The sequence below is a fragment of the Phacochoerus africanus genome, chromosome 8 (genome assembly GCF_016906955.1).
Source record: "Phacochoerus africanus isolate WHEZ1 chromosome 8, ROS_Pafr_v1, whole genome shotgun sequence".
Lineage (NCBI taxonomy): Eukaryota > Metazoa > Chordata > Mammalia > Artiodactyla > Suidae > Phacochoerus > Phacochoerus africanus.
Genome location: NC_062551.1, coordinates 69,859,531 through 69,881,485, shown reverse-complemented (window position 1 = coordinate 69,881,485; position 21,955 = coordinate 69,859,531). Strand labels below are relative to the sequence as shown.

At 54.7% G+C, this 21,955-nt stretch overlaps 1 protein-coding gene across 2 annotated transcripts in view; it reads left to right on the top strand.

The window, feature by feature from the left end:
- CTNNBIP1 (catenin beta interacting protein 1) overlaps positions 1-21,955 on the top strand; it is a 55,132-nt gene that overhangs the window by 16,210 nt on the left and 16,967 nt on the right. Inside the window, exons 2-5 of one of the 2 annotated variants that reach the window (XM_047791676.1) lie at positions 13,143-13,223; positions 16,726-16,889; positions 17,515-17,633; positions 18,406-18,496. In XM_047791676.1, coding sequence (XP_047647632.1) covers positions 17,538-17,633; positions 18,406-18,496 — 187 coding nt within the window. In that variant the 5' untranslated portion in view covers positions 13,143-13,223; positions 16,726-16,889; positions 17,515-17,537. The remainder of the gene's footprint in view (positions 1-13,142; positions 13,224-16,725; positions 16,890-17,514; positions 17,634-18,405; positions 18,497-21,955) is intronic. The other variant, XM_047791678.1, reaches the window with a different exon arrangement.

The following is a 21,955-nucleotide window of genomic DNA, read 5'->3' as shown; positions in this document are numbered from 1 at the left end:
CGGCTCAGATCCTGTGTTGCTGTGGCTGTGGCTGTGGCTGGTAACTGTAGCTGCGATTCAACCCCTAGCCTGGAAACTTCCATATGCCACTGGTGCAGCCCTAAAAAGTAGCAAAACAAAACACAACAAAAACCCTTGTTACTGCCTCGCTGCTTTCCCGCCCTGAGCCCCAAATCCTTTGTCTTGTCAGTTCTTCACAAATGTATTGTTTCTTTGTCTAAAACGTACAAAAGCTGCCTGCTTTGGTCACATCTTCCAGCCTCCTATCTTCGGAACTCCTGAACGTATGAAGTTGGTTTTTCTCCTATTAGTGTCTTATGTCAGTTGAATTATTAAACCAGCCAAAGACCCTGGAAGCGAAGGAGGGAGACGTTTTCCTCCCCTACACTGGTCTGGGTGCTTGTGCCTATAACCCCTCGGGAACTGGGGCAGCTTCTTTCTTCACAAGGATTGCGAAGGTCTCCAGTCCATTTCTGTCCACTCTCCTGTCCACTCAGGTGGCCCTGGCCCTGAGCAGGTGACTATGGGTGGCTTCCTGCCATGTGGGGTGTGGAGTTTTCCCACCTCCTCAGAGCTTGCAGGTTTCCCCTGATCGTCTCCCCCCTGCCCCGCCTCCAGCATCTTTTGCCTCCGGACTGGAGCCTTGTGACCCATCAGAAATTCTCATCTTCATGCTCCTTCCCCAGGGAGTTAATGGAATAAATGCATATAGGTTCTGGAGTTCCCTTTGTTTAAAAAAATGTTTTTTGGCTGCCCCTGCAGCTTACAGAAGTTCCTGGGCCAGGGATCAAACCCTCACCCACAGCAGTGATAACACCATGTCCTTAACCCCTAGGCCACCAGGGAGCTCCAGGACTAGCCTTTGTTTAAAATGTTTTTTATTTTGATTATCAGCTTGTTAAACATTTAGGGAGGAAGGCCACTGAGGCTTCAGCGACCTCTCGGGAGGTTTCCTCCTCCTCGGGTTATTTTTTCTTCTAAGGTAGCTGGAGGGAAAGGAGAGGGGGTCACAGCCTGTGTAATAGAGCAGAGGCAGCTCTCCAAACACAGTGTGGCGTATGTGATGGGCCCGTGTAATGAATGCCTGCAACTTATTGCAGTACTTTGGCTGTGTTTTCAGGGTAAACAAACATAGCTAGATTTTTTATGCAAATTAGCACATACCTGTATGCTGAAAGCCTATGAAAAAGAGGAACCTTAAAACACATCCTCTTAGGAGTTTATAGGAGAGTTCCTGTTGTGGCTCAGGGAGTTAAGAACCCGACTAGCATCCATGAGGATGTGGATTCAGTCCCTGACCTTGCTCAGTGGGTTAAGGATCCGGTGTTGCCATGAGCTGTGGTGTAGGTCGAAGATGCGGCTCAGATCCTGCTTTGCTGTGGCTGTGGTGTAGGCTGGCAGCTGTAGCTCCGATTTGGCCCCTAGCCTGGGAACTTCCATATGCTGCAGGTGTGACCCTAAAAAGAAAAGGAAAAAAAAAAAGAGTTTATGGGAAGAAGTTGCACCCAGAAGGTCAGGCCTGGAGCCTCTCAGCTGGGTCCCCAGGACAGCCATCCCCAGAATCAGGCAGCTCGGAGGAAGCTGGCTCCGGAGGCACGATTCGGGGACTGAGCCCTCACCCTCCAAGCAACCCAATTCGTTTAATGACCTAATTCTCACAACAGGAAGCTGGAGGCCTTCCTGGCCGCATTCTCAAGGGATGCCGTGAACCTGGTCCAGGAAGCTTACTTATTTGAACCAATTATAGGAGCCTTCAGTGGGGGGAGGGATGGAGGGAGAGGGGGCCAAAGGCAGAAGAGCCGGAGAGGGCGGAGGTCCTTGAGCAAGTCAGGCACTGGGAAGGCTGGGCTGGCATGGGCCTGCCGCTGAGAGCAAGGCTGGTCCCCTCCCGCAGGAGGGTGGTGTGAACAAGCCCATGTGGCCCCGAGTGAAGGAGTCTTATGCAGTTCCTGATAAATAAATAGCGCTGTGTCAGTGTTTCCCCTCTTAAATTTTTTTTAAAATTTCCCAATGTAATTAACTTTTTTTTTGTCTTTTTTTTTTGCCATTTTCTTGGGCTGCTCTCGCGGCATATGGAGGTTCCCAGGCTAGGAGTCTAATCGGAGCTGTAGCTGCCAGCCTATGCCAGAGCCACAGCAACGCAGGATCCGAGCCGCGTCTGCAACCTACACCACAGCTCACGGCAACGCCAGATCCTTAACCCACTGAGCAAGGCCAGGGATCGAACCCGCAACCTCAAGGTTCCTAGTCGGGTTCATTAACCACTGCGCCACGACGGGAACTCCTGTAATTAACATTTTAAATGGTGACCCTTTAAAAAAAATTTTTTTAAATCATAGAGTTCCCTGGTGGCTCAGTGGGTTAAGGGTCTGGCATTGTCACTGCTGTGGGTCGGGTTCGATCCCTGGCCTGCGAATTTCCACATGCCGAGGGTGTGGCCAAAAAAAAAAATTAAATGGGGACCCTTAAGAGTTGACATAGCTATGGGCAGTGGGGTTGATGGAGTGTCTGTGGATTAAAATGTCCATTCTGGCGTCTTTCTCTGGAGGTGACCCAAGGTCTGTGAAACCTGGCCAGGCTCCTTCCTTCCCTGGGATTGTCAGGCTTGGAAGTGGTCCTTCCAGCCCAAAGCTGACTTCAGCTGGATCCCTGAGAAGACTGACCAGCAACACAAATTGAATGTTCCCTTATGGGTGTGGGGGTGGGGTGGGGGCTATCAGCCCCCTGGGGGCATCTCAGATGTTGGTCTGGGTCACAGGAGAGAAGGTCCTTCTGCCACCAGCTTGTGCAGGTGGGCTTTCAACTCTGCCAGGTGCTCAGGCCAAGGTGAAGGGGGTCAGGCCTGAGAGCTCCTGGCCAGGAATAGCAGAAGGCTGAGAGCTGAGGGTTCAAGCCCTGACTTCTACTCAGAGGCCAGGACTCGCAGTCCACATTCCCCGCCTGCTGGGAACCTGCCGGAGGCCGAAGGTCAGACTGAATCAGAGGAAGATCCGGAGCCGGATTTTGTAGGCGAGCTGGTTCCTGACTTGAGGTCTCAGGCTCTGGCCTGGCCGGGTCCCAGGGCTCCAGCTGTTCTCTGGGAAGGAAAAAAGAGCCTCTTGAAATTAGGTCAGAAGATGTCCCTCTTTCCTTCTGTCCTTCTCCCGCTGCTGTGCAGGAATAAAACCCCTGCCTGCGTGTCCCTGGGTCAGAACGGCAGAGTCTGACGACTTGGCGGGGATGCCAAGTGTCCTGGTGCAGCCGGGAAACTTCCTCCAGCTCAGCTCCCGGTCCTTCCTGTTTGTGTTGTTCTGGCTAAAACACAACAGCTCTGAGCAGGCCTGCCAGGTACTGCTGCTTAGCTGCGAAAGGTGGTTTACCTGATTCAGGACTTGAAGAGAGACAGTGAGATCTGGGTAACTTTTTCTACCATTCAGGCCCAAATCACCAGACAAGGTTTTGTTATTTTTTTAACAGGAAGTTTTTTTTTTCCCCCATTCAATGAATTTTATTTTATTTTTTTTATTTTTTGTCTTTTTAGGGCCCCACCCGTGGCATATGAAGTTCCCAGGCTAGGGGTCGAATCTGAGCCACAGCTGCTGGCCTCCACCACAGCCACAGCAACTGCAGGTCCTTAACCCCCTAAGCGAGACCCACGTCTTCATGGGTGCTAGTCAGGTTCCTTACTGCTGAGCCACATTGGGAACTCTGAATTTTATTATACTTATAGTTGTACTACCATCATCACAACCTAATTTTAGAATATTTCCATCCGAAATCACCAGTCCTCCCCCCCCAAACCAGAAGTTTTAAACAGATGCCTTTTACCAGGCCAGTTGCCTCAATATTACATAAACTGTACATGTAGGCAGCTTCTGTTCCTAGATGGCATAGATTCTCTGGGGTTCTGAGGCTGGGGCTCCCAAGTGAGTGAGAAATCTGTTCATTTGCTGCACCTCACTTGCAGCCCCAGACGTAACTGGCAGCAGCCAGGATCCGCAGCACAGAGCCTGCGGTCTCCAGGCTTTTCAAGTGTCCACAAAAATATTGGAGACCTGAAAAAAAAAAGCGTCAGCTCCCTTTCCTCTTCGGAGTCTTACAAGAATTCTATTTATTTATTTATTTGCTTTTTAGGGCCACACCTGCAGCATATGGAGGTTCCCAAGCTAGGGGTCAAATCAGAGCTCTAGCTGCCAGCCTACACCACAGCCACAGCAGCGCCAGATCTGAGCCTCGTCTGTGACCTACACCACAGCTCAGGGCAATGCTGGATCCTTAACCCAAGGAGCAAAGCCAGGGCTCGAACCTACGTCCTCATGGATGCTAGTCAGATTTCTTAACCACTGAGCCACGACAGGAACTCCGAGAATTCTACTTAATGAGAAGAGTGGGTCCATTTTGGAGTTCCCATCGTGGTGCAGTGGTTAACGAATCCGACTAGGAACCATGAGGTTTCGGGTTCAGTCCCTGCCCTTGCTCAGTGGATTAATGATCCAGCGTTGCCGTGAGCTGTGGTGTAGGTTGCAGACGCGGCTCAGATCACGCGTTGCTGTGGCTCTGGCGTAGGCCGGTGGCTACAGCTCCGATTCGACCCCTAGCCTGGGAACCGCCACATGCCACGGCAGCAGCCCAAGAAATGGCAAAAAGACCAAAAAAAAAAAAAAAAAGAGTGGGTCCATTTTAACATGTTTCTGAGAGTAAGGCTGCCTGGGGCCTATGAAGGCCGGAAAATCCCCGTGCAGCCTGCCTTCAGAGAGTTTCCAGTTTGGAGGTGGGAACAGAGACTCAGACACCAGGTGTCAGGGCAGTGCTGGGAGTGCTGGAGATGTGGGTGCGTGTGCAAAAACAGGCTTCAGACAGCTAACGATTAGAGTTCCCTGGTGGCTCAGCAGGTTTAGGGTCCGGCATTGTCACTGCTGGGGTGCCCATTCTGTGCTTCGTAGGTTGTTTAGCAGCATCTGTGGCCCCTGCCCAGCATCTGTCCATCCGTAGACCATTGGAAATCCTCCTTTTTCTAGACATTTGCTGAAGGCCCCCCACCGAGAACCAGCGCCAAAGCAGGGAGTGTGGTGGATGACCTGGGTCTGCCAGCCCGGCGTGCACGTCCAGGCTCCTGGCTGGTTTGTGCCTGTCGGGGAGCCCTCTTCAAGAGTGGCCTGCAGGGAGAGTTCCCGCCGTGGCTCAGCAGTAACAAACCCAACTAGCATCCATAACGATGCCAGTTCGATTCCCTGGCCTCACTCAGTGGGTTAAGGATCTGGCATTGCCATGAGCTGTGGCGTAGGTCGCAGATCTGGCGTGGCTGTGGCTGTGGTGTAGGCCGGCGGCTATAGCTCCTATTTGACCTCTAGCCTGGGAATTGCCACAGGCCTCAAGTGCGGCCCTAAAAAGGAGAAAAAAAAAAAAAAAAGTAGCCTGCCCGGTCTGTGAAGGTGAAACCGAAACACGTGTGATGTGAACCCAGCCTAAACCCAGATGGGGACCTGAACCCATGTGCCGGGACTGGAACTGAGCCTAAACCCAGATCACGCACCTGGCGTCTGGACTTACGGAGGCTCAGGTTTTGTGTCTCATCGCAGAAGGAATTCAGCGAAAGACTAAGTGATGGGCAATAAATAGATTTATTAGGATAGGACGCTTGAGAGAGATGCGGGCAGGTGGGCGAGTGAGAAGGCGCTGCCCCAGGATCAGGTGGGCTGCAGTTTTATCAGCCAGGAAAGTGGGGAGGGGGAGAGGCCCCCTTCTTCCTCGTTCTTCGACTCAATGTCACACTAACATCACTAGCTCCCCCTTTGTATTGGGTAAGAGAGTATTTGACTCTGTGAGGTCAAACTAGGTCTGTCCTGTGCTCATTCAAATCAGCAGAAAGGCGGTGACATCTGCTAAATATGTTGACTCCTCTCAGCTTTAATCAGGATCCCCCACTGTGGAAGGTCCTCTTTCCCTTAAATTCCTGTCCTGGGTCCCAAGGATCCTTGTCTCGCTGAACTTGAATGCAGCCCTCGTTTTATCTTTCTCTTAAAGACCTGAGGCCTGTATCCTGCTTTTTTTGTGTGGTTTCATCATTAAGCAAAGCCTACTCGTTCCATGAAGTTCGGGTGGCTTTGTTGAGCGCTCATTAACTTACAGTGGTCTCCTGAAGTCCCCTAGGGGTCCCTCTCTATCTGTGGTCCCCGACTGGGACTTCTACAACCGCCTGTGTAACTATGCTGCTCGTCTCTGTCAGGGGGAGTCAGGTCACAGAAAGGAGGGGGGGGGGGGGCGCGGCCCTGAAGCCCCCTTCCCCTGTGGATTTCTGATGCCTTTCCCACTGTCACCTGGATGACTGGGCAGGGCAGCCACGCTCCGGATACGGGATACCGTTGGGCTGTGTTGAATGACTTAACCTTTCAAGAAGCGTCCTGTCCCAGAAGGGCCTTCCTCAGAGCAGCTCACCCCTGCAGGAGAAAGTGGCCGGGCAGGGGGCAGCTCTGAGGTAGGAAGTGTTTGGAGGGTGAGTTCCAGAATCTCTCGTGTGCGGCAGGCCTGAGGCCGGGGAGGGGGGCCCGTTGGTGCCTGGGCTTCACATCTGTTCCCTCCAGAGGAGGGCCGCCCTGGGGCCTCCAGAACAACTGGAGCCTCTTGTGCTGCACCCCCTACTTCCCTGGGGCTTTTTAATGTTGTGCTGACCTTTTTTTTTTTTCTATCCACACCCACATCACATGGAAGTTCCCTGGCCAGGGTCAACCCAGTGCCTCCCCAGTGACCTGAGCTGCTGTAGTCGGATTCTTAACCTACTGCACCACAGCGGGAACTCCCGTGTTTTCTTGACTTTTCATTTTGATCTCGCATCAACAGAAAAGTCACTGGAGTGCAGTGACCAGCTCCACGCCCTTTCCCTGGATTCACCCAGGACACTCTCCGTGTTTGCTCCTGCATCTTTGTCTCTGTGCATGCATTCAGACACACGCTCACACACGCACACCCACACACTTACACGTACACCAACATGTACACGCTCACATATAAACACACACGAACACACACATGTGTACACATGCAGACATAGACACATTCACTCACACGTAGACACACTCACAGACAGACACACAACATACACACACACACATTAGACACATTCACACATAGACATGCTCACATACATAGACACACACTTACACAGACACACAACATATAACACACACATAGACACACTCCCATACACAGACACACTTACACATAGATGCACACAGACACTCACACATATACATACACTCACATAAAAACACACTCATAGACACTCACATAGACACACACACAGACACACTCATGCATAGACACACTCACACACAGGCACACTCACACATAGATACACTTACACAGACACACACAGATACACATTCACACACATAGACACACAACATACACATACACTCACGTGTACACAGACACACACATATATACACTCACATATAGACACATACACACAGACACTCTCACACACATAGACACACCCACACACTTGCACATACCTTTTTTACAGAACCATTTGAGAGTAAGTTGCAAGCATTGAGACATTTCATCTTTATATACTTCAGCCCGGATCACTTAAGAACCAGGATATTTTTTCTTTTTTTTAGGGTTGCACCCGAGGCATATGGGAGTTCCTAGGCTAGGGGTCAAATTGGGGCTACAACTGCCAGCCTACACCTCAGCTGCAGCAGCACGGGATCTGAGCTGTCTGCAACCTACACCACAGCTCACGGCAACACCAGATTCTTAGCCCACTGAGCAAGGCCAGGGATCAAACCTGCATCCTCATGGATCCTAGTCAAGTTTGTTAACTGCTGAGCCACGAAGGGAACTCCCAAGAACTGGGATGTTTTCCAACGTAACCACAATATATTCATCACACTCAACACATATGACCTTGCTATAATACTAATGTCTAATACATACTCCTATTAAATTTTCTCCAGTTGCCCAATAATGGCCTTTATGACTCCCTGCCCCCTCTCTTCCCTGAATCCCAGCAGGAGCCATTCACCGTATTTAGTTCTCATACTGCCTCGCTTCATTTTCTGATTGGCAGCAGGTTGGGGCCCGGGCTTGCCTTTTCCCTGTAAAGTGGCTTTTCATTTAAGTTCAGTTCAAATGGCTAATGCTTTCCGCAGCTTCTGAACTCGAAGACGCAGACAGGATGGAGGGAAAGCATGGATTTTCAAAACCAGGCTTGTCGCGTCTTAGCTCCGTGGCCTTGAGCAGGTCACTTACCTTCTCCGAGCCTTAGGTCATCTCATCTATAAAATGGGAATAATTCCCACCTTGCAGGCTTGTCCTGAGGACTCCGCATGCTCAACTTGCCTGATATCAGGCCTGGCCCTGAGGTCTCCTCCAGCAACCACAATAATTATCACTGCTGTTCTGCACCTTCTCCTGGCTTCACCGAGCAGGAAGGGAGCTTTGGCACAGGGTGGAATTTGGGTTGGCGACCCTGAGACAAATGTCTCATCCAGGCTCATCACTTAAGCTCGGGGCCGCGTCCTGCAGACCCCCTGACTTGCAGAGCTGCCATCCCACCTGTTTTGCTCCTGCTGATGCAGTGTGGTTCGAGAATGCTGGGCCTGGCTCTGGGCTGAGGAGGCTGAATTTTTTAATTAAGGTGGTGGCTCACGAGGCCCTAGATTCTGGGAGGCTGCAGTTTAATTACTGAGCATGGAGCTTGTGGAAGTCTCTCTGGTGCCCTAGTTTTGGTGTGGCTGCTGGACCTGAGGTGCCTCCCTGAGTGGGACCTACAGCCCAGCCTGCAGATCAGGCCCAGGGCTGCCTCCCTCTCCCAGGCTCCGAGCGCCTTTCTATCCACTTTTCTTGTTTACTTGAGAGCAGTGTAGCCCAGGAGTAAGAGCCCGAATGGTCTGGGCTCTCATCCTGCCCCAGAAAGACTAGGACAGAGTAGCTGGATGAGCACAGACTCCGGGGCTCTGCATTCCCGTTTGTAAAACCTTATAGGCGTGTTTGTTGCAAAGACTGAATGGTTCATATACTCGAACAGTGCCCGGCCAACAGCAAGCCAGAACGTGTGTCAGCTGGTTCTTCAAAGCCGTGTTCTCACCTGGAGGGGATTTTGTCCCCCAGGGAGCACCTGGAGACATTCCTGGTTGTCACAATCAAGGGGGAAGTGCTCTTGGCAGGTGGAGCCCTCTGCCTGGCTTCCTCACTGCTCTCCCCGCTTCTACTCTCCTTGGCCCCCCAGCCTCTTCTTGTTTCCGAGTGGGGGTGGCCCTGCTAAAAACCGGGTCAGACCAGGTCACCTTGCTGCTCCAGCCTCTCAGAGGCCTCCCCAGCCTGGTGATCCCCTCCCCTCACTCAGTTCCCTCCCGCTGTGTCCAGGGCCCCTGTCCATCTCCCCTGAGCTCCCCTGAGCTTCCCCTGCTCTCCCCTCACCTGAGCACGCCACACTGCTGTCTGCTCACCCCTCTTGGGTATGTGCATAGCGCCTGTCCCCTTCCTCCCGCTGGGTTATCTGCCCATGGATTACTTTTTGTGGATTTTGTTTTATCTCTCCCTATAATGCATGTAGGAACTTTTGACTCTTTTTGCACCACATATCCCAGTAGCCAGTGAGTCCTCAATATGTTTGTTGATTGAATGAGTGAACACATTCCTCAAGTCCACACGGCTGGTAAGTGGCATCGCCAGGCTGTCAGTGGTTTACCATGGCTCCTTTTTCCCAAAGTGGCTCCCTTGCCCCACCGCCCCCTCTGGCACAGCATCTCCCGGAAGTGCCCCAGGTATTTCTCGGATCTGGTCCCTCACCGCCTTCTGACTCCAAGCACGTGTTGGATATTCACAGTGGTGTCGACTTCATCTGAAGGACGAACCTGCTCTGTTTCCGGCTGTGGGCATCTCCGTGGCCCGTGGGGTCCCATCCTGGCTGTTCTGCCTGTCCTCAGGGCCTTTGCCGGCACCCCGGGCTGTGACACTGCTCCCATCCCGAAGTTCCACCTGCCAAAGTGTCCCAAGCCCTCACGCCCTCACCATCCCTTCTCCCACCCTCCCAGCCTGAGCCCGGCTCCCCCGGCCCAGCAGGTCTGCCCGCAGGGGTCTCGGAAAGCTCAGATTTTCCTCAACTCCCCCCTGCTTGAACCTCTCCTCACCCTGCTCGGAGACCCATGTGGTCCGGCACCTCGAGCCCCTCGCCCGCCTTCTTCCTCCAGTTTTCCCAAAGGCCCGGTCTCTTCCTGCTTCAGGATTTTTATGGGTGTGGCCCCAGCCCAGCTCCTCCTCACCCTCAGGTAATGGCTCAGAAGTCACCTCCTGCCCCTGGGCAAGGTCAGATTCCCAGCTGTGTGTCATCAGGGCCCCCCCAGCCCATCGTTTTTTATCGCAGTGTCTGAGGCCATGTTTACCGGGTTATGACTTGATTTGTGTCTTGTCTCCCCTGCTCACTGGGAGCCCTCGTCACGGACCATCACACGCTCACTGTGTATCCTCAATGCCCAGCCCAGGGCCTGGCATATACTAAACAGATGCTCAGTAACTGTTTGTTCAGAGAATGTCTGTTCCCTGTGCCTGCAGTGCCCTCCCCACCTTCCCTACTAGCAAACTCCTATTCATCCTTCAAGACCCAGCTCCAGTGGCTTCTGCTGTGAGCTGGTCCCTCCCCTTCTTCTGTGTTGCCACAGAGCTTTGCACATCCGCTTACTCTGCCACTTACTGTACTGGGTGGAGGCTCTGGGTCTTTTTCTCCTGCCTCTGAGCTGCTCAGGGGGAGGTGCTGGGCACAGCATGTTTCATGTGCTTGGCACCCTTGGAAGTGTTTGTGTCTTAACCTGGCATATCTTTCTGGCTCGTTGTTATGAATTATTGTCTTATTTTCCATTTGCCTTGTGCAGTGTGCTTTCCTCAGCCATTCAGTTACCTCCTGGAAGACAGACTCAGTGTCATGCCCCACTGTTGTATCTCCTGCTCCCTGAGCCTGGTACAGGGCTCTGGACACCTCGGAAGGTTTTATTTTAGTAGATCCTTCTGGAGGCCATGTCACGTCTGCTTAAGGTTACAGGGCCCTTGGCAGTTTGAGATCCGTTGGCATCCTTTCCCTCATTCTGGACCAGCTAGATAGTTTGTGGGGCCCCCTGCAGGGCCCCATGTTCAAAAGTTATTAAGAACTGGGGTTCCCATTGTGGCTCAGCAGGCCAAAGACCTGATGTTGTCCCTGTGAGGATGGCGGTTTGAACCCTGGCCTCGCTTAGTGGGTTAAGGATCTGGCATTGCCATTAGCTGCGGCGTAGGTTACAAATGTGGCTCAGATCCGGTGTTGCTGTGGCTGTGACACAGACCCCAGCCGCAGCTCCGATTTGACCCTGTGCCCAGGAACTTCCATAGGCCGCAGGTACAGCCATTAAAAGAAAACGAAAAATTAAATACTTTAAGACAAGAGTTCCCTGGTCGCCTAGCAGGTTAAGGACTCAGCATTGTCACTGTTACGGCTCTGGTTATTGCCGTGGCTCAGGTTGGATCCCCTGTCCTGGAACTTCTGCATGCTGTGGTCACGGCCCAAACACACAAACAAACAAAAACTGGGAACACTGACCCGATCATAAGGTGCAAATGGAAGAGCTGGTGTGAGTCTCAGGACGGCCCCATCAGTGGGCACCGTGTCCCTCAGGTGTCCTCTCCTTCAAGTCCTGAGTCCAAGGTTCTCTCTGCTTCTTGGACGTCTGAGCCCTGTAGATGGTAGGAGGCTAATTGGCTGTTATGATCGTTGGAGAAATGAAAGCCCTCAGAAGTGGAGAAGCTTGTTTCTTTTCATCTCTTTTTGAAGGAATGTGGGGACTTGGGTGCAAAGTTCCCCAGGGATCCTTGGCATTTCGGCGCTTTGATGTCTAGAGGAATAAAAGAGCAATTAATTGCTATAAATGTCTTTCCCATAGGGTACTCTGCGGGTAGAGGGGATGGCAGTGGCGGTGACCGCTTCTCCATCCCAGGGCCGTCGCAGGTTGAAGGGCCAGGCAGACCAGAGACCCAGGGGCTGGAGTAGCATTTGCCTGGAGGGGGGCCTTTTGAAATCTCATTGTCTGGGAGTTCCCGTCCTGGCTCAGCAGACACGAATCTGACTAGTATCCATGAGGATGCAGGTTTGATCTCTGGCCCCGCTCAATGGGTTAAGGATCCAGCGTTGCCATGAGCTGTGGTGTACGTCGCAGATGCCGCTTGGATCTGGTGTTTCTGTGGCTGTGGTGTAGGCTAGCAGCTATAGCTCTGATTCAACCCCTAGCCCGGGAACTTCTTCCATATGCTTTTTATGGTCCTAAAAAGACCGAAAAAAAAAAAGAAGTCTCACTTTCTGGGCCCCTCGGGTGAGTGAGTAGCTTCCTTGGCAGAAATTGCCGAGGACCGAGGGGCCTCTTGGTCCCTCACAGTAAGTTTCCCATTTATCCCAAGGCGTCTGTCCTCACTGCGGGGCTGAGAGCCAGAGGTGCACGTCTAAACCAGATGCTCCGCGGTCCCCGTGCCGCCGTGGAGGGGTGGCCGGTCTGCCGCCTGCTCTCCCTGTGCCTCCGCCCAGCGTCAGCAGCCCACCCCTCCCGGTTACCCCGCAGAGGGCCCAGAATGAGGCTGTGTGTGGGAGACAGAAGACGAGACTGTTCCCTGATGCCTGCAAGAGGTGCGTGTGGGGCCCGCAGACACGTGGCCAGGCTCGTAGGTTGTAAATCACCTGCAGTTGGCAGGTGTGCGTGTGCTTCCGCCTGTAACTACAGATGTTCCCACATCTGCCCAAAGTGGCTGGAGCGCCCAGGTGCCCACGCCTGGCTCATCGTGATGCTTGGTGGGCAGGGGCCTTCTCATGCGGGTGCAGGACGTGACCATCAGCAGCCCAGCCGTGACTCACTCTGGTCCTGGACGTCTCCTGGCATAGCTCTCCATCGCCCTTGGTGACTCACCCGAGGGGAGGAGGGTGTGTGGTGACCTGCTTTGGCTGGAAATGAAGGCGAGCATAGCTGCAGTCAGCACCTTATCCCCGAGGTGTTGGTGCAAGTTCCTGGGCCGGCCAGACACACAGGTATTTCTGGACCGCACAGAGCCTATCGCCGGGAGCTTCCCGCCAGCCGGCCCGCATCCCTCGGCGCTGGGCGTGTGCTCCTCCTGCCTCCTCCCATGACCCATGTTCTGTGTTTCCACAGGGCTGCACCCTTCTATTCCTCCCTGGCCACAACCCGTCACAGTTGAGCGCCTGTTTGCCTGAAGGTGATTTCCAGAAGCAGGTAAGGACCCCAGGGTTCGGTCGTCCGGAGCACGGCCACACAGAACGGCATCGGGAGGGGGCCTCAGGTACCTGCTCAAGGGCTGACCGTGAAGTTAGCTCATCTCCTGTCCTTTCTCCACTGTCCCTGGTAAGCCTCATTGCTTCAGCTGGGTCTTTAGGGAGAACGTTGTGCTACTGCTGAGGTCTTTGAGGCTAAGTTGTGTGCAGGCTGAATTAATATTTTATGGAGTTCCCGTTGTGGCTCAGAGGTAATGAACCTGACTAGGACCCATGAGGATGTCAGTTCGATCCCTGGCCTCTCTCAATGGGTTAAGGATCCAGCGTTAATGTGGCTGTGGTGTAGGCTGGTAGCGGCAGCTCCCATTTGACCCCTAGCCTGGGAAATTCCATAGGCCAAGGGCATGGCTCTAAAAAGACAAAAAATATATGTGTATATGTTTTATATAAACTCTGTGAATCACACAGTTATACGGCACTGTATTTCCATGCAGCCTAAACACTGCACCAGGGTAAATGCACATTTAAAAACATGAGCAGTTAAATATATATATCACTGTTTGTTTGTTTTTTTAATGGACAAAACAGGAGGCAAGTGCTGGGACCCTTGGGACAGGTGGCTTGTGTGTCCAAAGGCCGCCTGCTGCCCAGCCCAGCGGAGGTTACTCAGCCTTTTCCAGGCAGGTGCTACACTACCATGGCTATAAACTTATATTCCAATTTGCATAAATGTGGGTGTTCCACAGGCTAGCTTCAAGTTTATAAATAAAGATGAGTGCGGGTGGCTGTGTTTGCATTTGGGGCCCCTGGTGCCTGTGAAGGGAGGCTGGCTTTCAAGGCTGTGGATCAGAACGGGTGTGACGGCAGCACATCCTGCTCCCGGGTCCCTCTGCCCCAGCTCCCCATCTTTCCATGTGAGATCAGCTGCTTCCAGGCTGGAGCTCATCTGCCTGCAGATCAGGTCCCTCTACCTCTGGGCAGGAGCGTGGTCTCTCAGGGACGACCTGGATGCCTCCCAGAGTCTGCAGTGTGACTTCGCAGGCCACGGGCCACATTTGTCACTTCGGATGGATCCCTCCCAGTGGTTGGGAACCCCCTTCTCTCTGTCCTTTACTGGCCAATCTTCCTTCAACAGAGCTGCGGCCTCATAAGGGTGTGTGAATGGCGGCGCGTGGATGTCTCTGTGCCTGCAGCAAACATATGTCCCGCAGCGTCTCAGCACTGCGTTTGTCCCAGTCACATGTCATTTTCTGGACTCACGCGCCCTGTTCATATCACACGTGGAGGTCTGTGGCGTAACATCCGCGTGGCCACAAGCCTCGCCATCGCCAGAAGAGTTGATAGTTGCCTGTTTCTTCCCATTTTCCATGTTTTGGCTCCTTTATGCTGTTCCCTGGTTTGCTTCCAGAACGTTTTGTCTTCAGAGAGGGAGCAGGTCTGTCTCTGACGTGGGCAGCTGACACGGAGGGGTTTTCTTAGGGTTTAGAATGGAAGCGCCACCAGCCAAGGTGGTGGGGTGTTTCTGGGGTCGCTGGGAGAGCATAATGGAGAGGCATCATTACGTTGGCTCTTAGGGCTGAGGACTGAATGGGTAATTAGTGTGTCTAAATGAATGACATTTTAATGGAGACCATTCCTGATCCCTACAGGGGAGAATAAGGATTCTCCAGTGAAGTTAATCCGATGTGGGTCAAAATTGTGATGACAACTTAATAGCATGTTTGCTCAGTTATACACCAAACCCAAACACACTGTAATATACTCGCAGCATCCCCGCCACTGAAAAGTCTGCCTTGTTTGGGTCACTTATGATTGATTCTCTTCAGCTGTTTGCTTCACATCGGCACCCTGGATGCAGGTTCTGCTTAGGACAGAATTACGTGGACCAGGCACGACCAGAGCCTCGTCCAGCAGGACTGGAGTGTGGAGGGTGGGGGCGTGTGTTGCTGGAACAGCACTGATCTGTACAGGGCGCCGAGGGCAGGATTAGTGGGGAGGGTGAAATTCTGTGAACAGACCCTGTGTAAAATGAGTCACACATGTACACGCACACTCGTGCACACATGCACACGCACACTCTCTCTCCTCCTGGTCCTGAGCCCCCATGTCTCTGTTGGAGGAAGCTTGGCTGGTCCGGAAAGGGCAGAGAGGAAGGGGCTCTGTCCTCTGAGGCCAAGATCCCAGGTCCCGCGATGCACAGCAAAACCAGACATGATCCTTGCCTGGGTAGGGCTGGCCCCTAAGTGGGGGACGAGAACTTGCTCTGGGACCTGGGACTGGGGTGTGGTTTGTGACAGGATCACAGTGAAGGCTTGAACCAGAAGGGCTGGGGGGCTGGCGGGGGGTGGGGGGCAGCACTGGAGCTCTGGTTCTTGTGTGTGTGTGGCGACACCTAGTGGCCAGTCCCTTGTCTTCCACAAGGAGAGAGCCGACCCTTGGACACAGGACAGATTTTACCCCTGGAAGCCCTAACTCCCAGTTTGAGGGCTTCATGGAGGCTTCAGATGTCCTTTGAGAACATGACAGCTCAAGGCACACAAATCGCTCAGGAATGAGAGTCTTCAGAAAAGCTAAATTTGGCTATGGCAACTGGATTAGGGGTTTGCATTGGACCCTAAGAGATGTGGCTATTGCGAGGGAATCCTAGACGCCACAGCGCCTGGACTCTCCATTCAGCCAGCCCGGCAGGGGGGCTGCATGCCCAGGGGGTGGGGAAGCCCTGGGCAGGGGTGCAGAAGCCACTCCAGTCAGGCAGTCAGGGAAGGGAAGGCTGTTCCAGATTCGGGGCCACCCAGGGCAGAGGCTGCTGGGGGAGGAGCTTCCCGGCAGGTTCTGGGGCAGCAAGACAGAGGGGAGGGAACCGTGCTGGGGTGGGCTGCAGTGGGGAGAGACGTCATCTGTTCTGGCTACTCATTGGGGTGGTGGAGAGGAAGGAGGTGGGAAGGGGTCAGCAGAAGTGAGAGCCCAGAAGCCAGCCTCCCGCTCAGCTGTGCTCAGAAGCTGGGGCTGTGGCTGAGCCCGCCGTGCACCTGGCCCTGGGGGGTGGCTGGCTGCCTCTCATCAGAGGTCGTTCTGGAGGCGGCTCTGCCGTCCTTCCCAGTTAGCAGTTGTTAATGAGGCCCCCTTCTGAGCCGGGGAAGTGGCGGGAGAGCAGACCAAGAGCCTGGCATTGGTGGCGGAAAGGAAAGCCCTATAAGGAGACAGCCCCACACAGCTGCTCCGTGAGCCTTTCGCCCTATAGTGTGGGCTTTGGGGGCCAGGGCCCCGTCAGCTCCTTCTGCCCGGGAAGCTGCTGCCCGGGACTCTGGCGTATTTCTGAGTCGGCCCTTTGCCCGGGAGAGCCTGCTGGTCCAGGGCTGGCCGGCCCCCGAGGGATGGACGGTGTGAGGAGTGTCCTTGGCCCGCAAGCCCTGCTCCCTTGCTCCTCCAAGCGCAGCTCCTTGGCACCCAGGCTGCGGAGGCTCCACCCCCACCAGCTGCTGTGTTATTTCTGACTCATCCAGGAGTTACAAGTGTGTAACCCTAACCCCTCCACACCCGGCTTCCTCCCCACCGGCTCCTCCTGGAGGGAGGAAACCCTGGGACTGCTCTCCCGGGACCTTTCTGCAGGTCGGGTCCCTGCAGCACCTGGACACGGCTGCTGCCTGCAGGAGCCATCCTGTGACAGGTGGGTGGACCTCTGGGGGCGGTGGGGGTGGTGGCGAGCCTGGGCGGGTGTCTGCGCCCATGGCCCCGGGCTCGCTGTCCCCATCGAGGGACTCCTTGGAGCCCAGCCCAGGAGTTGGCCTCTTGAACTCGGCAGGGACTTCTGCAGAGGGAGCTGTCTTGGTGTTTGGGGGCTGGGTACTGATCCCAAGGTCTCTCCCGCTACAGGCCCAGGCTGGCGGCCTCCGATCACGTCCCTTTGCTCCTTGTAGGAGCTGCTCGCTTTGAAAGCCGGGGACGATTTGGGCTTCCTGTACCACCTCTCCTGGGCTCGTGGCAGGAGCCTTGCTGAGGGGGTGGCTGGAAGGTGGAGCTGGCCAGAAATCCGGGTCACCCCGGCCCCCGGCCCGACATCGCAGGCACAGAGGGGGCCTGGCCACCAGGACTGCGCCTGCTCCAGGGGTAGCTGCTCAGTCCTGCTGTCTGGGGCCAGTGGGAGCTCAGAAGGAACCAGCAACCCGCCACCCTTTCTGGGCTCTTGGAAACCAGCCCCCGCAGCATCGTGGGCTGCCTGACGACTCCTGCCTGTGGGGGGCTGGGTCTCGTCCTCACACTGCCCCCCCCCCATGCTTCTCCTCCCTCCACAGGAGTCCCCAGAGCTGGCCAGGGGATGAACCGTGAGGGGGCCCCCGGGAAGAGTCCGGAGGAGATGTACATTCAGCAGAAGGTCCGAGTGCTGCTCATGCTGAGGAAGATGGGCTCCAACGTGAGTGCCTGCGGGGCGGGAACAGTGGACACCCAGGCGGGCAGGGCAGAGGGGCTGAGGCCCCCTTCCGCAGCAGTCGTGGTTCCGGGGAGGGATGTGCCGGGACCTCTGGTTTGGCTTTGAGGCTCATTCAGTCTCTCAGCCCAGAGACGAGCATGTCCAGGTCCGCAGGCACTGCCGGGGCCATCTTCCCAGCCCTGTGCCAGGTCTGGCCCAGGTGGGCATGCGTTCTAAAGCCCCCACCTTCCTCCCTCCCTCTCAGCCCCGAGAATCTTCTCTCCCAGGGGTGTCCAAGGGCAGGACAGGCACCAAGGGGGCAGCAGGTATGCAGGGACCCTTCTCACAAGGAGAGGGTCTGCCTCGGAATCCCGTCTCAGAGCTGATCCCGGTGGCAGGCCCGCGGGGCCCTGGGGAGCAAGTTTCAGGGGTGGGAGGAGGGGTGCTTGCCCTGGAACTGAAAGGCCACATCTCAGGAGCAGAGGCCTGGAGTTCCTGATGTGGCGCAACAGGATTGGCAGCATCTCTACAGCTCCAGGATACAGGTTCAATCCCCGGCCCAGCACAGTGGGTCCAGGGTCTGGCGCTGCAGCTGCAGTGTAGGTCAAGACTGCAGCTCAGATCTGACCCTTGGCCTGGGATGCCGTGGGGTGGCCAAAAAAGAACAGAGGCCCAAGGAGCAAAGGAGGAGGCGCCCTCGGGGATCAAGCCTGGCCGGGCAGGTGCCTTCAGGGAGTGGCTGCCTGGAGCCCCTCACCCGCTCTCGCCCTTGCAGCTGACGGCCAGCGAGGAGGAGTTCCTGCGCACCTACGCGGGGGTGGTGAACAGCCAGCTCAGCCAGCTGCCCCAGCACTCCATCGACCAGGGTGAGTCGAGGGCCACAGCGCCAGCCCCACGCTTCTCGGGGACAGCAAGCTGTGGGTCCTTCAGGGCATAGCTCGAGCCCTTTTGCCTGGGTGACCCACGAGGGAGAGATTCGGGGCAGACGAGGCAGAGCTGAGCCCCCACCCCCGGCAGCGGCAGCATTGAGATGTGGAGCCCAGGAAACCTCTGGAGCCTCCAGGCTGGTCCCTTCTCCTTCCCCAGGTGGGAGCCCGGGCCCCAGTTGGATAATGGTGGCGGTTACAGGGACTCTGATTCTTGCATTGCTTTAGCCTTTAGCCAGACCCCGGCCTGCCTGGTGCCCAGTTCAGGAGCAAGGAAACCGCCCTTGTGTGCTGGGGTCTGGCCTGAGTGCAGGCTACACGGTGGCTGTTGTATTCCTGGCTGCGCCCAGGGAGGTGTCCCCAGTAGCCCTGGAGGTCTCTGTGCACCTGCAGAAGTTCTTTCTTTTTTGAGCGCCCTCAGCCAGCCATAGCTGGTGGTGGGTAACACTGAGGATTCATCATGTAGCAGGCTTGGGCTTGACACACATTGTTTCCTTTAACCATAGAGCGCTCCCAGCTCTATCGCTTCTACCGAGCAGGCGAGAAAACGGGTAAGAAGCAGTAAGTCTCGGCAGCCAGTTCATGCCGCCGATTGTTAGAGGGCCCAGGATGCAAAGCTACAGCCTGACTCCAGAACTGGGTTTGTCACCGTCTGTCCTGGAGCCACAGGGCACATAATGGGCTCTCCGCTTTTGGAAGGCTGAGCCTGACCCTATAGCCCGGGATCCTGACCACCAGCTTCATCTCGTCCTTTCCTTGGGTTCTTATCACACTTGGTTGGAATTATTGGCCTTTGAATGGTGCAGCCAAGTGGGCTGTTCGGTGGGAGCGGGCTCTCAGGAGCAGCGTGCAGGTGGGTGTGTGTGCTGAGGAGGAGAGCAGATCTGGCACAGGGGCTGCTTTTCTTGAAGCTGCTCTTGGTCTCCTGGATATCTCAGGGCTTGGCCCTGGCACAGGGCCTGGGTCCCGAGCTCTGACGCTGGGTGTGACCTGGCCTCTGCACCCAACTCAGCAGAAATGTATAGGGTGTTCCGGTGGCTCCCGCAGCTCTCTGGGGCAGCGCCTGCCTGGGCCACGCTCCTGCCACAGCCTGTTCTGCCCCAACTGCACTGTCAGCCCCCGCCGGGCAGGAGATAGGAGTGTGGAGTTGGCCCTCCTCCTGGGATGTTTCTTCTGGGAGAAGTCTTCTCTCTTCCAGGGCTGATCTGGGTTTTAGCATGGGTGCCTCTCCCCTGCTCCTGAACCATAGCCGCCTGAAATCCTCTGGCCTTGGCGTTCCTGGGGCATCACCTTTCCTCCCATCCTGGTCGAGGGTCACTGAGTTAACCTGAACTTGAGGTGGTAAGAATACCTCTAGTAGGAGTTCCCCGGTGGCTTAGTGGGTTACTGCTTTGGCTTGGGTCACTGCTGTGGTGTGGGTTCAGTCCCTGGCCTGGAAACTTCCACATTCCGTGGTCACGGCCAATAAATTAATATATAAATAAGTAAAAATTTTTAAAAAACTGAAAAGAAGGTCCCTAGTAGAATGCTCTTAATGGAAAAAATCCAAATAAACCATAGAACTATATGCTGGTATAGAAGACATCACCGCATACGCCCCCTCACACACAAATTCGTGCATGTACGTGTATAGAACCAAAAATCCCCAAAGAATGTGTACCAGGTTGTCCATAGGAAATTTTTTTTTTTTTTTTTGTCTTCTTAGGGCTGCACCTGCAGCATACGAAGGTTCCCAGGCTAGGGGTCCAATCAGAGCTACAGCGGCCAGCCTATGCCACAGCCCACAGCAATGCAGGATCCACAGTTCAAGGCAACGCCAGATCCTTAACTCACTGAGCGAAGCCAGGGATTGAACCTGCATCCTCATGGATACTAATCAGGTTCATTAACCACGGAGCCACGATGGGAATTCCTATAGGAAATTTCCATAGAGAGTAGAACTGTATATGGGACTTTTCCAAGCCACCCAAGTCACACTTTTTTTTTTTTGGCCACACCTGGGGCTTGTGGACATTCCCCAGCCAGGGACTGAACCTGTGCCACAGCAGCAACCCAAACCACTGCAGTGAAAACGCCAGATCCCTAACCCGCTGTGCCACAAGAGAACTCCAAATCACACCTTTTTGTAAAAACCAATTTTTAAACATTGCACACACATTTCTTTTATAATAAGAGGAGATTTTTGGGGGGGAGTCTTTTTGCCTTTTCTAGGGCCGCTCCTGCGGCATATGGAGGTTCCCAGGTTAGGGGTCTAATTGGAGCTGTAGCCACCGGCCTACACCAGAGCCATAGCAACGCAGGATCCGAGCCGCGTCTGCAACCTACACCACCCCTCACAGCAACCCAGATCCTTAACCCACTAAGCAAGGCCAGGAATCGAACCTGCAACCTCATAGTTCCTAGTTGGATTCGTTAACCACTGAGCCACGCCGGGAACTCCATAAGGGGAAATTTTTATAAATATTTTTAAGAGAACTCTATCTTGTTTATCTAAATCAACAATTGAAAATAAAAATGAGCTCAATCGAGTTAAGGCTGTCACAGTGACTTCACCTGGCTCGAAACTGCTGAGCAGTCAGCAGTGAGTCGTGGATGTGTGGGTGTGGTTTCTGGGCCCTGGAATCTGGCCCTCGTGGGCGTGGGGCCTCCAGACAGCTAGGCTGGCCAGGTACCTCTCCCCGTGGGGAGCAGGTTCCTGGAACTGAACCTGGACCTAAGGAGGGCTCTCTGGGGAGGTGGTCTCTGCTGCTGGGGTGCCCTTCAGTCTGCCCTGGCCCCAGGGTCCCCTCTGCCAGAACCATGCAGGAGGACCAGGGCTGCAGAAAGGCCTGAGGGAGAATTCCCCTGGAGCGGTCGGAGGGGGAGGGGGCAGTGCCTGGACAAGCTTCCTGGCAATACTGTATTTTCTTTGTGCCAGTGAAACAGCAGTCAGTCTGGCCTCTCCCACTGTGGAGGTTCGAGCCTGAGAGCAGGAGCCCACGTTTCTGCCCACGCTGTGGGGCCACATGGCTCTCAGCTAAAATTCTAGTCCACCCACCTTCTCTGTTGGCAGAGCCGACCTCAGCTGATGCCACAGGGTGTGGTGTCGTCAGGGGCTCCAGTGCTGCCCAACTGGCTAAAGCCCTGGATCATTGCTTCCAGTGCGCTGGACCCCAGCTTGAAAGGCCCAGAAAGACCTAGGAGAGGTCAGGTGATAGGCTAGAAGGTCCAGCAGAAGCCTGGTGTGAGTGCCTCCTGCCACTAGGTGGCACTGTCTCTCAGCAAATGCCTGCGCTCGCCTCCTATAGGCCAGCAACTCCTACCTAGGCTGGTTTAGCTGCCCTCAGAAAGGGGCCTGAGGCTGCCCCACCAATGGATCAGTGTGTGGCATCCGTCCTGGGGTCCTTGCCCATCATCTTA